Here is a 15,911-nt window from a genome sequence, read left to right as displayed (position 1 = left end):
TTTTCTTTCTGCTCTTTTTTGATCTAATCGGTGTCATTGCTGGGAGTTGTGAACCATGGAGAGGTAATACTATTCAAAATGAATAATTTGGGTGTATCACAAACCTCTGTAGATGTTTCAGTATTTCCGGCAAGGTCTTTCACACGGAAAAAAAGTTGTGAATCTGCTAAAAGTGAAAAGATGGTAATGAAAGGGTTCCTAATATCCTACCCATATGTAGCTATTTCCTTGCAGGAGATGAGACATTTCCAGCAGCGACCCTAGAAGATATAACTTGCTTCTCTGGTGCAGGAGAGGTACAAACACTGGAGAGCACCAGCTGGCCTCTCACAACACTTTAGTGTTACTAAAATGGACTTTGGGTGTCTGGATAGAAACCTTCTATTTGCCCTTCTTCAAAGTACACTAGGGGTCCATTGCAATGCATCACAGAGCAATGACAGAGTAACGTGCCATAAATATGCAGAGCCAGAAGAGTAGAAGAAGGATCAGATTTAAGCAGCAGAATTTGGCGATGCAGTGGTAAGATGGTCAAACCTTGGAAGCTCCTTTCAGCCTTGTTAGCCTCAGACGACTCTTACCTAAGAACGTATTTTTGACAAAGTCTCTACATTTGGGAGATGTGTTCTTTACTGAAACACATAGAATTAGGATGCATTTCTCCTGTGTTCCCTGATTCCACTGTTTCAGGAAGCCTTGTGTTGAGAGAAGAATGCTTCAGAGGGTATGCAAGGTAAGCCCATGCTGGAGCCCTGGCTCAAGGCTGACCCCTCTTATGGCTACATTGCAATTGACCCAGGGTCCCAGGACCCTGCAAGGTCCAAGCTTGAGTCAAGCTGGGAGCCAGGGTTCAAGCCCTATTGCTTTGCAGTGTAGCTGCAGCCCTGCTTCACTCAGGTCCTGGGAGTCAACCAGAGGTATCCCACAATTCCATGTGACAACTTCCTTAGTCCTGTCTATCCGAACAATCTGCAATCCACTCTATTGAAAATGGAAGCACACACACCTTGCCCCACCCCTTGGTGAATGGTAGCAACTCAGGTCAGCGTTAACCCATTGTGTTCTGATCACCCATCTGCAAGCACGCTATCAGAGAGCCTCCTGGGTTTGCAATGGAGAGCAAACCCATCTAGCCTTTTGCAAAGCAAACTGCTTCCTGGTAATGTGCAGGGTGAGCAGTAAAGATTTCCCACAGAGCTCCTCATTCCTAGGGCTAGAGCGGTCACATTTAGGGGGGAAGGGAGGTGCTAGGGACTCTGGGATATGGTTACTTTGACATGGGTCTGCACACTGCAGTGTGGATGCCTAGCCCAGAGCATGGGTCAGAAAAGTCTTAACCAAGGGATAAAAAGACAATGTAGATGCTCAAGCCCAGGGTTCCCTAATATGGCTCAGATGATTTGAGTCCCACTAACTCTGGGCTTACATTGTAGTGTAGACATACTCAGAGAGACATTTTCCTGTGTAATTTTTTTTCCTGGAAAAAGGCCTACACCTGTATGGACACTACACAATGCTTTTGTTCTCATCTTCCTGTCCCTAGCCAATGAAGATAGTTGTACATATTAGGAATTTTTAGTGCCTTTGTCACTGTGGTATTTGAGCTCCAAATACCATATTTAAGAATTGCATAGAATTATCCGCAGTAGATTGTAAAATCCAGACCATACCTGGATGCCTGAAATAGCCTTGACTCTGTGTTCAGAAGATGGTGCAATAACATAAGGCAATGAGAGAAGCAGCAGCGCAAACTGAAGCAAGGGGCAGAGAAGAGTGGGGAAAAAAGAACTTAAGTCATTGTAATCGGATAATTTTCCTCATCATGGTTACACTGTCATTCTCAGAGAATGCGTTCAATTCAGATCTGAACATGTGATTTCCTCTTCCATAAATGATACGTGACATACTTACGTTCTGCTGTGAGCTGGGATTGTGACCAAACATAGGAACAAGAGATCTGAAGTTAGGAAAAGGGTTTTATTTCCTGGGTCAGGATTAGGCATATGCCTGCAGAATTCAAAGAGGGCTGCCTGGTGCTCCCCCTATATAACAAGCATGTTTTGGTTCTCTATGGGATATATATTTCAATGATCATAAAACAATCCCCAATTGTTCAATTATAATTACAATAAGAGCTCACAAGTTTTTCAGCAATGCAGATCTTACTTTGCAGCTGTTAATTTGTACATAAAGCTGTATTTTAAAAATTGTAAGAGATTTTAAGTGTGGAATTATGAATCTGTATAGTCATTCATTTGTTTTCAAAAATCTTGTTATGATTTATGCAGATCCCTGTGAAGGGGATCGGTGGCTTTCACGGAGAGCAGAATATTTTATGGATTGGTACTATTTACTATGCCCCCATTTGATTCCTAACACCATACGATATCATTCCAGCAGCATCAGTATAATTCCTTTTTTGCACGTCCAAGTGAAATTATCGGAATATAAGAATTGCCAGACCTGACAAGCCAATGCTCTATATACTCCAGTGATAGATAGTACCATATTTCAGAAAAAGGTGTGTGAAACCTTTTAGGACACCCTAACTCCAGGTAAGTAGTTGGACCCAATCCTACAAAGCACATTTAAGGATGCACAATTTTGAGCGTATAAATAATCCCATTGATCATAGAATCATAGAATATCAGGGCTGGAAGGGACCTCAGGAGGTCATCTAGTCCAACCCCCTGCTCAAAGCAGGACCAATCCCGAACTAAATCATCCCAGCCAGGGCTTTGTCAAGCCTGACCTTAAAAACTTCAAAGGAAGGAGATGCCAATTTGGATCAGGGCCAGAGTGTTCAGTTCCTGGCAGGCTCAAGTCCTAAATTCTTGGGCTCAATAATACCATGATAGCTTGGTATCTCATTATTATTTCTATAATCAGAGCTTTTATAGGTGCATGCCACTGAGACCTGCTAGAGTATTACAGCTCTGCAGGTGTTTTCTAGCTTTAGTTGGCATTAAAGTTGTAAAGGGTTGGAGAGATTGCACCTGATGATTTTGTGCTTGAAGGTTTTGGACTGCCTAATTTCCAGCTTTATTTTCATACTTTTTGCTGATGAAAAGTAAAAATATAGTGGGCCTAATTCTGCTCTTGCATGGGTGTAAATCAGGAATAACTTCACTGAAGTCCCTGTAATTACACCAGCGTAATCTGGTTTGAGTTGAGAATAACACTACCATGGCTCTAGTGGAGGACCATCCCAGTCTTTGTAGTACTGCAAGTAATCCACACTACTGACCTGACTGCTAAAAATCCAATTGTCTTTCAAGAAATCACTTGGCTTATTAAGGATAACTGGCTTTGGCTTCTTGCCAAGCCTGAATCTCTGGTACTATTCCAGTGGAATAAAAATATCTCCCCATCCAACTCAGCGTATAGTTTAGAGACTAACCAATTTATTTGAGCATGAGCTTTCGTGAGCTACAGCTCACTTCATCGGATGCATACTGTGGAAATTGCAGAAGACATTATATACACAGACACCATGAAACAATAATGTCTTCTGCAATTTCCACAGTATGCATCCGATGAAGTGAGCTATAGCTCACGAAAGCTCATGCTCAAATAAATTGGTTAGTCTCTAAGGTGCCACAAGTCCTCCTTTTCTTTTTGCGAATACAGACTAACACGGCTGTTACTCTGAAGCGTATAGTTTGTTACCATCATTCTTGTTGTGGCTGAATTCCTCTGTGTGAGCGAAAGAAAGAGCAAATATTTTGAAAGCAATTTGCTATATTTAACTTATTTTCATGAAGGTGAAATGGGTCTTCAATTAATATAATAAGGAAGAAATAGGTGATATGTGTAACTTTAAGAAGGAAAGAGGATTTTTGAAACAGGAAATTAATTGTTTTCATTTAGTTCCAGTATTAGTCATCTTCATGGGCCTGATCCAATGCCCATGGAAGCCAATGGAAATACTCCCAGTGACTTCAATGAATGCTGGCCCGGGCCCTAAATGGATGTGTAATAGTGCAGAGGCAAAAAAGGTGAAGCAAAAGAATGGGTGTGGAAGAGAAACTGTCTCCTCATATGAAGGATTTTGGCTGCAGGTTAAGCTCTCAAGGGGACTTAGGCACCTAAATACATTTGAGAGTCTGAGCCTAAGTGTATATAGGAATCTGAACTCCACCAAACTGAACTTTTGTCCTGATTCTCCTTGCACTTACACAGATATAAATGAGGAGTCACTCCATAGGAGTCCATGGAATTACACTGGTGTCAAATCCGGAGACTGAAGCTCTTTGTGTCTCCCTGTTGGTTTAGAGTAGCTGTTTATTACCCTGAGAATGGTTAACAGAAAGAGAAAATGGAGGGATAATTACAGTGTGTACCATACATCTTAGATGTCCAGAGCCACTAATGTATATATTGGTTACTTGAGATATTTTACATGCAGTTTAAGGTTAATGCCCAATAATGTCAAAGAACATTTTTCTGGGATGTTTACAATTGAACGTTTAAAGTCGCTTATTTTTCTTTTGCTAGAATTTTAGTGGTATCTCCTGAGATTCATATAAAATGTATTTAAAATTTTACTAAATCTCCTTCTACAGGTTGTCAGAATTTATATCTCTGTTGAATTCTAAGTGATTATGTAGATTAAGGTACTGGATATGTTACTGTACAGTTTTCAAATGTAATTTGACATTAGGTATAAGGCTTGTTTATAAGTGTCTACGCAGTTTTGGCAGAATATTGTACAAATGTGATTTTGTAAGAATAGGATTATGAGAGCATGTTTGCAAAAACATTATTTATTCCCTTATAAATGTCATATTTATTATCTTTACACTGATAAAAATTGTTGCTTGATTATTTCCTACTCACCACCTACAACAGCTTTTCCTATTTATCTCCATAAAGGCCCTGATTCAGCAAAAACAACAACCCCCAAGCAACAAATGATACTATTTTCCATCAAGGATTTATGAGAAATTCTAATAGATCTGTGATGAGGTTTATGTATCCATCTCCTGTGAGAGGAGGAGACAGCGTGATCCACTGGTTCAAACACTGGACTGGGAGTTGGGAGGTCAGGATCCTATTCACAGCTGTTGTTGGCCTGCTTGGGTCACGTCACTCTACCCTTCAGTGCCTCCATTTCCCCAACTGCAAAATGGGGAATAGTTATCCTGGGGAATAATTATATAATTGGGGAATAATTATATAATTATATGTTGTAATTATACTGTTTGAGATCTAAGAATGAAAAGTCTTATATGGACATGATCTAAAGCTCATTGAAGTCAATGAAAAGATTGCTATTGACTTTAGTGGGTTTTGGATTAGGGCTTGTAATTGCTATGTATTCTTTAAAAAGAAAGGAAAATACCTGCCCTATCCCAAAGGGAGTGTAGGAGTCATAAGTCTTGAAGGCCAGAGCTGACAGTTGAGCCCCGTTAGGGAAGCAGGCCTTTGAAAGGAAATGTTATGAAAGGAACAGACTCCACCTGCACTAGGAGGGACTTTACCTACAGGGTTTAAGGCTGGATGACATAGAAGGTAAGAGACTCACCGCTTCAAACTCATGTGCCTGTTGGTATAGCATGTGCTATAGAATTAGGGACATTTGTTATTAGATAAAACCTCCAGTGAGCTTGGAATCATTGTGTCGTGCCTGGGAGTGTTAACCCCGGTGTTGGATGAGCCCCAGTGCCATGTTGGGGCTGCTCCAATACCCTATGAAATATTGTGTATGTTATAGGAAAGCTTGGATTGTGTTACCTTGTCTTATTTTCCCCTTTATCTGCTATTGTATCTAAAAACCTTGATGTTAAAAAATGTTAAGGCTTCAAAATAAGGCACTCAGGTTTGGGAAATACAGCCATAAGTAGTCATTATACTGGCACACTCTTTAATTGCACGATCACTTTCTTCCCCCTTGTCCCCTCCCGAATCCCTGCCTCATTCAGCAAATGAGGAGTTAATCAATATTCCTTTTAATCCGTATTCACTGTGTGTGGTCCCTGCCCTGAATACAGATTAATTTCCCCCTGTTTCTGTGGTGCTCTCAACATAGTACCTGATGGCTTCACAAACAGTAATAAATTCATCTTCACAACACTCTTTTGTTGTAATATTATTTCCGTTTTACAGCTGGGGAGCTAAGGCATGGTGAGATTAAGGCCAAAATTGTCAGGAGTGTCTGATTTTGGGGGCACAGTTTGACACATCTTGGGCCTAACTTTTCAGAGTATTTACACTTTTTTCGCTCATTATCTATTCAAAGCACAGTTGTAATCAATTTCAGTAGCAGCTGTGAGTGCTCAGTGCTTACGAAATCAGACCTCAGGTGTCTCACGATAGGATTCCAGAAAATGAGGAATACCCAACTGAGGGCCACCTGTGAACATTTTGGTTTAAATGACTTGCCCAACATCACAAAGGGATTCTGTGGGCAGAGGCAGGGACAGAATCCAGGACCACATTCAACTGCCTTAGCCATGAGACTCTCCTTTCTCTTCCAGCAAGCCGCTGCCTCATTCATGACACACTTTCCAACTTCTGCATGAATGAGGCAGGGTTCTACAGACACCAGTTTCCTCTATTACACAACCCTCATTCATCTTCAGAGCAGATTCATTCAGAGCGCACAATTCATGATGAGTTTTGGAAACTGGGGGGCAAGAAGGAGCAACTCACCGGCGAAGCCAATGTGGGAAGGGGAGGAGTCAGGTGATCCAGAAGTGGCAACTGGGCTCCCTGCTGACTTCTAGTCCCTGCCGTACACCAGGCTCCAACTCTACTGCCTGGTTCAGTTTACCAGACCCCATGCTGAACCTGGCTTAATGGTTCCAGTTCTAGTCCCACTCAACCCAGCCCCATTTCCTCTATCTGGGAAAAGCCTGGTGGAGGTAAGCTGGAGAGCTCCACAGGGAGCAGGTTAGCCTCCTGGAGGATGTCTAGAGATAAGGCCTGAAAGAAACAGAGTGGTTCTTGGGAGAAGCTGCCAGAGTCCTTGGAGAGGGGAGGCAGTTGGGTAACCTGCTATGAAGAATGACCTCCAGGGAAAAGCCCTGTGAGGCAGCGTTCAGTCAATGGAGCAAAGAAAGAACTCTGCAGTGCTCAGGAGTAGGGGTGAAGAACAGGGACCTTTAATGCAGCCCGAGAGGGGTGGACAGAATGTTTGGATGTTCATCTGGACTCTGTTAGCCTGGAAGGTTCACAGAACTGGAAGGAGGTGACCTGGCTGGAGGGTATAGCCAAAATAGGCCATCACAGGGCCAAAGAAGACGTCAACAGGAAGTGCTAGATATAAAGACCCCTGCAATGCCACACCCTGACACTAAGGTTTGCTATGGTGGTGAGTGGAACCTCTTAGATAGGGCAAATAATTTGCCTTTTTAAAAGGGCATCTGTTTGTCTTTATGGTGCTTTCCTTGTCATCAGTGTGTGCTGTCTATATTGAGTAAAAAGATTTGCCTTTTAACTGTTCTTTATGTGTATTTATTCTTGAAATAATTAGGTCACTCAGACTAATAAATATGTATAATTGGTTTTATTTTTTGAAGCACCTACAATTCCTAGTCAATAGGATCTGTAACTACACATTATTTTTTGACAATAAGCCAGGCCAGCAGGGTTGTAGGAAAGATCTTTATTTAGCATGCTGAGAGGCAAGTCTTCTGTGCTTAGACTTTAGAATCTGTATGCTAGCAGCTTGGCCCCAGCTTCTATTCCTGAACCCTGGTGTCACACCAAATTAGGTCCCTCCTGAAAGCTGGCCCACATTCCCCAGTTCTTTTAGTCATAGTGCACTCAGAAATGATGGGCGTGGTTTTCAGAGGTACTGATATTTATCGCTTGTCTTCTGCTACAGCACATGGAATTGTGTAGCATTGCTTCCTTCTATCAGTGCACCAAGTCTATCCATTCCCATTCACTTCGTTGTCTTTCTTTTTCTGTCTTTCTTTTATTTAAATGAATAATACCAAAAGAGGATTGTATAAATATATTACACTTTCAAGATGTGCAAGTAATGTATTGGATAGTATGAAGGAGACTTTAAATTACTTTATTTTAAATTAATAAAACATATGGTATAGAATGTGAACATTATGGTAACTTGGATTTTTAATCATTATTTGTTACTTTCCATTACTGTTTAGTATATACAAGTGCCATCTCGCATACACTTCTGAAATGGCAAACGAAGGTCTCTGAACTCAATGGGACTACTCTGCATAAAGGAACACAACGTGTGTAAATGTGTGCAAGCTCAGGGCCTAACCATGGACCTTCCAAAACACCATCTTGTGTGATAGGTCAATTTACTGTTTGTTGCTATTATCAACTTTTAGAAAGAAATTAATCCATAGGGAGAGTGTATTTCCCCTAATTTTGCTTGTTCCTCCAAAATCTGTTAATCAGGGTTAACTAGTATTATGCCCAGAGCCCCAGATAAGTAGATGATGGGTCATGCGTCGAAAATGCAAATAAATGATGCATACCAACTCATTCAAGCAATATAACTAAGTAGTTTCAAATATCAGTTCCATTTTACTTCACTAAATAAACTGGAAGAAATATGGCTGATGCATGGGTGTACATTGACCCCTTCTGGATTCTGGGTGGGGGTGTCTTTGTCTTTGGTACACCACGAGTGGATCGCACTCTTACACAATCACTTTCCTTTTTCTGATTCCCATTAGCAAGTTAAGGATGGAGCTGCAATTTTGAGAGATCGTTTACATTCAACAGGGTCGAAAACTTGAGATACATCTTAAAATATAGCAGCTGCCATTACATATTAACATACGTTGCCTTGAGTGAGAGCCAAAAGAATGTTAGGAAAGGCAGTGAGTTGGACTGTTAGTGAGACTTTAATGACACTTTTAGTTTTCGTACAAGTTTTATTGATTCTGTTTTAAAAATGAAAGTTCCTAGTCATTTTTAACTGAATTTATTTTTATGAGAATTTACTGCTGATGAAAGGAACCAAACTGATCATCTAGGAGAGAGAGAGAGAGAGAGATTATCCATCACAGAATCTGAATTAGCACTGGCAGCAGCAGTGCGAACATCCTCATCATCATCTTCTGCTATTGTATCTCAACCCTGACCTGCAAGGATCGCCTCTTGACATCAGAGGGTATTTCATTAGTGGTGGACTGCTCCGCAGTTGGTCTCTGCAGCATCTGCCACCAAGGTTGCTCGTTCTGATGCTGGTATTTGTGAAACACAGGCCTGCTCACAGACCATCACCATCACATTCGTTTCACAAAAGACACCCAGCAGCCTGATTCTCTTCTACCTGGTTAAATGCCAGTGGAATTCCATATTTTTAAACACTCTCTACATACACATTAAGTAGTCAGTAATACTCCAGTATTAAGCCTTCTTTAACTACAGTAATAAAATCTAAGCATTCCTTCTGAGTTATAGTAGTTTATCTGTTATTTTGGGCCAGATTCTGGTTCCTTATGCAAGGGCTGAGAAAATGGGCTTTGCACAGAGGATCTCCCCAGGGGTGATAATAGATGCAGCACAAACACAGCTCTTGGGCAGTAGCAGCCGATGCTATCTCTTTCCTACCCTTATGCAAGAGTAATGGGTTTGGGAAGTCCCTAAAGATACAACTTGACAACAGTGAATAGATCAGTGATGACGGTAGCTTTAGGAGCCTCTGAATTTGCACCAGTAATTCTTGCTCGTGTGATCACTTCTAGAAAGAAATGGCACCTGCATGCAGGTAACATAATCTTAATTTGCACGCACAAGTACTACTTGCATACACAAATCTAGGGTTTGGGCTTGTGGCAGGGTGGACTATGCCCAGAGGCCCTCTGCTGGAGGCCTCGTGGCCCTGCATCACCCTGTCCCAGAATAGAGCAGAGAGAAGTCCTCCAGGCAGCCAAAATGGCTGCACAGGAGTGGCCAGTCAGAGGGGTTGATGGAGCAGCCAATCTGGGGCCAGAAGGCCGTATATAAAACGAGCAGCAGCACAGAGAAGTTCAGTTGCTGTGTGGTGTTTGAGGAGTGAGGCTTTGGTGACTGGCTGGCAGAGCAGCAGTACCATGGACAGCTCACTGCAAACAAGACTGAAGCCCAGGGATGGCTACTGAAGATTTGGTGCCTGGCTGGTGGGAAGAGCAGCAGGACCAGTGGAAGGTCAGTGCAGGTGGGCAGGCTGAAGCCCAGGGGGACTGAGCACAAAACTTGTGCAGGCCAGCGAGGGCACCGAGATGGGTCCCACTGGTCTGGTTGAAGACTGAGTCCAGTGAGACCTGCTGAAACCCCACCAGTTGTGGGTACTGAGATGGGCCCTGGCTGAGTGGTCGAAGAAGGTAGGCTTCTCCCAGAAGCCCTAAGAGCTCCAGCCCCATACCAGGGCTGTGATAAGACCTTGGGACTATATACCCTGGAAGGCAGGACAGTGTGTGCAGCTTGGCTGGAGGGCTGAGCTGCTGAAAACCAGGCAAGGGAACCATCAGCTGGGGCGGTGCTCACAAGAGGCAGCTGCCGCCCTGATATAAGAAACAAGGAAAAGCAGGCTCACACCCAACCAACCAAAGGGAGCTGCCCACGAGAAGTGGGTGCCACCCTAGTAAAAAAGATGGACTGTAGATATATCGGGCAGAGAAAAGGGGGCGCTCATGCAAGGTGGATGCTGACCCATTACAGATACATACATACATACATACATACTAATGATTGTATTGCAGATCTAGTGGCTGGGTTAAGATTTATTTCAGAAGTAGTGTCTATAAATTTGGCTTAAAATTTACCTTATTTACACTTCTTGTATGTTAATGAGAAGTGTGCTACAATTAGACTTTTCCTCTGCATCTGCCTACAGATATGCATGATGACCTGCCAGTTGGATTTGGATTTAGAAGTCTAATATCTGCAATAGATTTGTGTCCAGAAAATGAAGGATTTGAAATACAGTCAAAAAACTAGGGGTCAAATCCCTTAGTCATTAATCAGTTTTTACTCGGGCAAAACTCTCACTGGCTTCAGTGAGTGTTTTGCATCAGTAACAACCAGGGAGAGTGTGTGGGTGAGGAAAGGGGAGGGGGGAATGAGCAACTACTTAAAGATTTACCTGATCAGATCAATTTTGAAAATAGAGATGCTTTAAGCCCTATCTAGATATGGGGGGTAGGGGGGGCAAGAGTCCAGGATTTAGAGCAGCAGCAGACTAGTCTATTGAAGCCCGAGACTCTTGAGATTTTATTGGAAAAATCTGCCCTAGATCCAGCAGACAGGCTGGGTATCTACGGGGTCTGTATGATACAGCTGTATGGAGGGGACCTGCTGCTTGCTCTGGAGTTGGAGTCGGAGAACTGTGCTTGTGGTCAATATGCTGCTAGCATCTCTGCGGTATGCCAGGGGATGAATGGCTTAGATGAATGTGAAGATAAGACAAAACATGTTAAGATCTCAGCTGGATCCAAACAAAGGTCAAATTTTCTGCTTGTGTAGATTTGTAAAATTACACACAGGTCAACAGAGCTCCAGCCACTCTCACCAATAGAGAACTAAAGGTGGCTCTGATTAACATTTCTGAGAGTAACTTGGGCAAACCTATTAATGCTTATTTTTCACTTGTTTGCAAATGAACCTGCATCCAATCACCATTTGCAATTGCTGGATGATCTTGCCCCTTTGTTTAAATCCTGTTCTCCTCAGGTAACAAAACAGCACACAAGGGTCCCTGGTGGGTGAATCACAGCACTGTTAGGCAATAATCAATAATGCTCTACTTCACTTCACTGTCAGTTTGTCACTGCCAAAGCCAAGTCTAATCCTTCTGACATTTTGATAGATGAAAGTATCAAAATGAAATTGGGAAACACATTGTGTCATTTAAGTTGCAGATTTCCTGTGACTATAAAGCTGTGCAAACAAATTTACTGATGTGCCTATCTGCAATTTGCCATCCCTACATAACACACATTCACAGTTGTGTGGTTTTTGTTGTTAACCCCATTTTGTAAAACTGCAGAGGAATTCCAGACCTGACTGTGACAGGACTATTTACCAGCTGCAATCAAAAAACATTATTGGTGTAATAAGATTTCTCAGTGCACTCTCTCTGGTGTATATGTGCTGCAGGGAGAAGGGGAAGAAGTAACTTTAGCTCAGGCACTCAACTGGGAACTAGTGCTAGGAGGCAAATATCAATCACTCTATTTCTATCCTAGCTAAAATAAATAATTTCCTGTTCTGATCTCAGCACAGGTGTAACTTTGGTTCTTTTCAGAGTCTGATGGCCATGGAGAACACTGCTGTGGTTAAGGCCAACGCAGCATTAAAAGATTAGCTGATCATGACTGTCATGAATCGGTAAAAAAGCCACTCTTTTCAGTTGTCTGTCAATAATTGATAGGGTGGTAGAAACAGGTAAACTTTAACATTAAACTTGCCACCCATCCTGCAGGTGTTTATGCTCTGCCACAGTTCCTGTTATCTATGTGTGGGTAGCAGCAGAAGTCGAGAACCAGTAGCAGAGACAAGCTGGGAATACAGCCAGGCTAGATTACAGCAGCATGACTAGTGAATGTATAAAGTAAACAATCCTTTGTTAGTTAAATTATTCTAAAACTTGCCTCAGTCATTACTAATTAAATCCATTCTGTAATATTTCAGCAACGTGGGGACAGGTTGGTTCAGAGTTTCAAAGGTATTTAGGTGCAGACAAGTGCCTAGTGCGATTTTTTTTTTTTCTTTTTTTTCCCCCCACCCCAGCACCTGTCTGTATCTTTAGGCACAGCTTTAAAAATGTGTGTATAGCCTGCATATTTTCAGAGAAAACAGTCTTGACCTGACAGCAGACCAGATGAGCCCAAAAAGGAGGCTGCCTCTGGCAGTATCATTAGGATCTTTGCTAAACTTGTCTTGTCTGGTAGCATACAGTAGCTAGCATACCAACTAACATTACAAATTGTATGACTGAAGCGTGCAGGGGAAACTTGGAAGGGAGGTATTGAAAGAATACTGTTCCTATTCCACCTGTACAGATATTTTCAGGTGTAATAATAGATACAATATGTGTGTTTTCACAGCATGCTGATACCATTTTCCTCCAAAGCAGAAATGGTAACTGGAGTAGGGGAGTCTGATTCAGAGCCAAAAGGGCCTATTCCTTTGCAGCTTGATCCTGAAAACATTTACGTACATGCTTAACTTTACCTCTGTGAGTTATTTATTTTAGTGGGACTACTCCCAGTGATAAAGTTACGTGTGTGTGTATGTAACACATTAAATTTCTAATACAGAAATGTAATATGTATTTTGTTTAAATACTGAGTGGGGCTCCTGTACTGGATACATGTTAGTGACTGGCTCTAAGGTATATCTGGCTTAGGGGATAGACCAGTATTGTTGGGCTAAAGGGTGTTAATGACTGCCACTGCCAGAAAATGCCCTTTTGATCTATGGGCAATCACAGGAATAGGTCTGGAGCCCCAATGCCCCCTAAGTGGGGTGTGGGGGGGAGAGTCCCTATAACTTACTGAGCAGAAAGTAAGAGGTGAGCTGTTGATAAAAGACATTTTAGTTGATAACACCAACATGGCTAGCACACAAACACTGAAGAGTAATTATCTTGTCAACTTGTTACATGCATAGTAACTGAACACATTAAAGCTTTTCCCTATGAATGAAAGGGAAAGGTGTATTTATAAATGTCATACACCTTTGATATAAAACAAAAGTTGCACTTTTAATAAATGGCCTGCATTGGCTGGAGACAAATCACAACTATTTTTACTTTGACTGTTATAAGATAAAGGTGCTTTTCTTCAGGGTTGTATCCATTCACTGTAAACAAATTATCAGGACTCTTCTTGGAATGTTTTAAGGCAAAAGTGCATTTCTTTGTAAATTACATCCATTAGCTGTAAACAAGTCATAAGGAATGTCTTACAGATTTTAAAGTATAATGATGCTTTTATCAGTTGCATCCATTTAGATGTAAACATAAGTGACTTTGAATACATAGTAAATTGTTTTTATTCATTTGGTTGTAAGTGCCTCTATTCCTTAGGAACAAATATTTCAATATGAGAGTTGTTTACTTCAATGTTGTAAGGTAAAGGGTGCATTTCTTTGTAGGTCTCATCCATTAATTTTAACCAATTCATAGAGATTTTACTTTGAACACTGTAAAGCAAAACTGAATTTCTTGTATGTTCATAAACTGTAAACAAGTCATAACAATTTTTACTTTGAACGCAGGAAGAAGCCACTAACTTAACTCTTGTTAGTCTTGGTGTTTTGTAAGTTGCCGTGAACGAGTAAGGATCCTTTAAATGTTCTATGTGAAAACTGCATGTCTAAGATGTTCCAGCTGGACAGTGAACTCCTTCATTCATTAGTAGCAAACGATAAAATTTATTTTACTATGAATGTTGCAAGGCAGAGGTCCAGTTGGTTGCAATTTGAATATTACTCTTACATGTTGTAAGACAAATTCGCACATTTGTATCCATTAACTAAAATATTTCATTCTGTAAATCTGCATGTCTGTCAAGTTGGAGTGGTTCAATCGGTTTGATTGTGAAGTCCTTCCTATACCAATTCTGAACCAAATTAATAGTATTCAGTTTGAACATTAGAAAGCAAAGTTACATGTGTAGGCTTCATCCTTTTGGGTATAAACAAACCATAAGGATTTAGACTTTAAATATTGTAGGGTGCACTTTATGCAGGGAAAACTTGTGCATGTTAGTTGCCAGCATATTTTAAAATTCCATCTTGTAATGCAAACCTTCATTTCTTCTAGGTTGCATGCGTTAGCTGTAAACCCAGCACTGTTGGGCATTGTATGGTAAAAGTAGGAATTTAGCGCACTCCCCCCGCCCCTTATATCAGTTTCAACTTGACTGGAAGCGCCTTCAAATTAGCTGTACACAAAACTAGATGGCTGCCGTTGGACTAGCGCCTTGCAAAGAGCCTCCGAGGCGCCAGGAGGGGGCTTGTAACGTGAGCCAGGCCCGCCGAGGCGCTCGTGGGGCGGGGCAGGGCAGCGTTGCGGCGTCGGTCAGCGGCTACGATCCAATCGGCGCCTGGCCCTGCGGGGGCGGCGGCCGCCTGGGAACCGGCCGCGCGGTCGGAGCAGCCGCGTGCGATGGGTGCGGGAGCGGCCCGGGGGAGAAGGCGGCGGCGCCCCGGGCCCGGCCGCTCAGCGGGAGTGCTGCAGGGCGAAGGCGCACTTCTTGTAGGCGGCGTAGAGCAGCAGGATGGCGCGCAGCATCTGGCGGCACATGGCCACGGCCACGCGGACCTGCGGCTCGCGGAGCCCGCGGGGCCAGCGCTGCCGGGGGCTGATCACTTGGCAGAAAGCCGAGCGCTCCGACACCCGGAACGAGCCGGTCCAGCGCGGGGGCTGCGCCGTCACCAGCCGCCCGAAGACCGAGTCCAGCCCGCTGAGCCGCACCGCCTGGGGCTTGCGCAGCGCCGCGCTCCGGCGCGGCTCCCCCGCCGGCAGGCCGGGCCCCTTGGCGCCCGGCTCCAGCACCAGGCTGAGCCCCTGGAAGCAGAGCTGCACCTCCAGGTCGGCCGCGGCGCTCTGCGGGCAGCCGCCGCGCGGCGCCGCCCGGAACGGGTGCTTGGTGCACGGCCGGGGGGTGGCGCCCCGCAGCCACTGCAGGGACTCGTCCAGCGGCGACCAGGGCGCCCACAGCTGGTACCCGCCGGCCATGGCCGCCACCCCGCAGCGGCTAGCGCCGCCCGCCCCGCTGCATCTTTCCTCCGCCGGGCGCCTGGCAACCCATTGTGACGCCGCGTTCGGCGCGGAACCCGCGCTCCCGCCCCATGAGCCCCGCCCGTCCCGCTCTGACGGCTCAGCGCGCGCCCTGCCGCCCCCCGGGTCTCCCGCGCCCCTAGCTGCTGCCACCCCCCCGAGGGCTCGCGTTTGCTTCCTGCCCGCTTTCAAACGCCTGTCTGCTCGT

General features: G+C 43.7%; 1 protein-coding gene across 1 annotated transcript; it reads right to left on the bottom strand.

The window, feature by feature from the left end:
- Positions 1-15,142: 15,142 nt before the first annotated feature.
- FANCD2OS (FANCD2 opposite strand) lies at positions 15,143-15,661 on the bottom strand. Its single transcript, XM_037891551.1, has one exon. The coding sequence runs from the start codon at positions 15,659-15,661 to the stop codon at positions 15,143-15,145; it is 519 nt and encodes a 172-aa protein (XP_037747479.1).
- Between the last annotated feature and the right edge of the window lie 250 nt (positions 15,662-15,911).

Source organism: Chelonia mydas, chromosome 2 (genome assembly GCF_015237465.2).
Source record: "Chelonia mydas isolate rCheMyd1 chromosome 2, rCheMyd1.pri.v2, whole genome shotgun sequence".
NCBI lineage: Eukaryota > Metazoa > Chordata > Testudines > Cheloniidae > Chelonia > Chelonia mydas.
The sequence above is the reverse complement of the archived record's forward strand: the minus strand, read 5'-3'. Positions and strand labels throughout refer to the sequence as shown.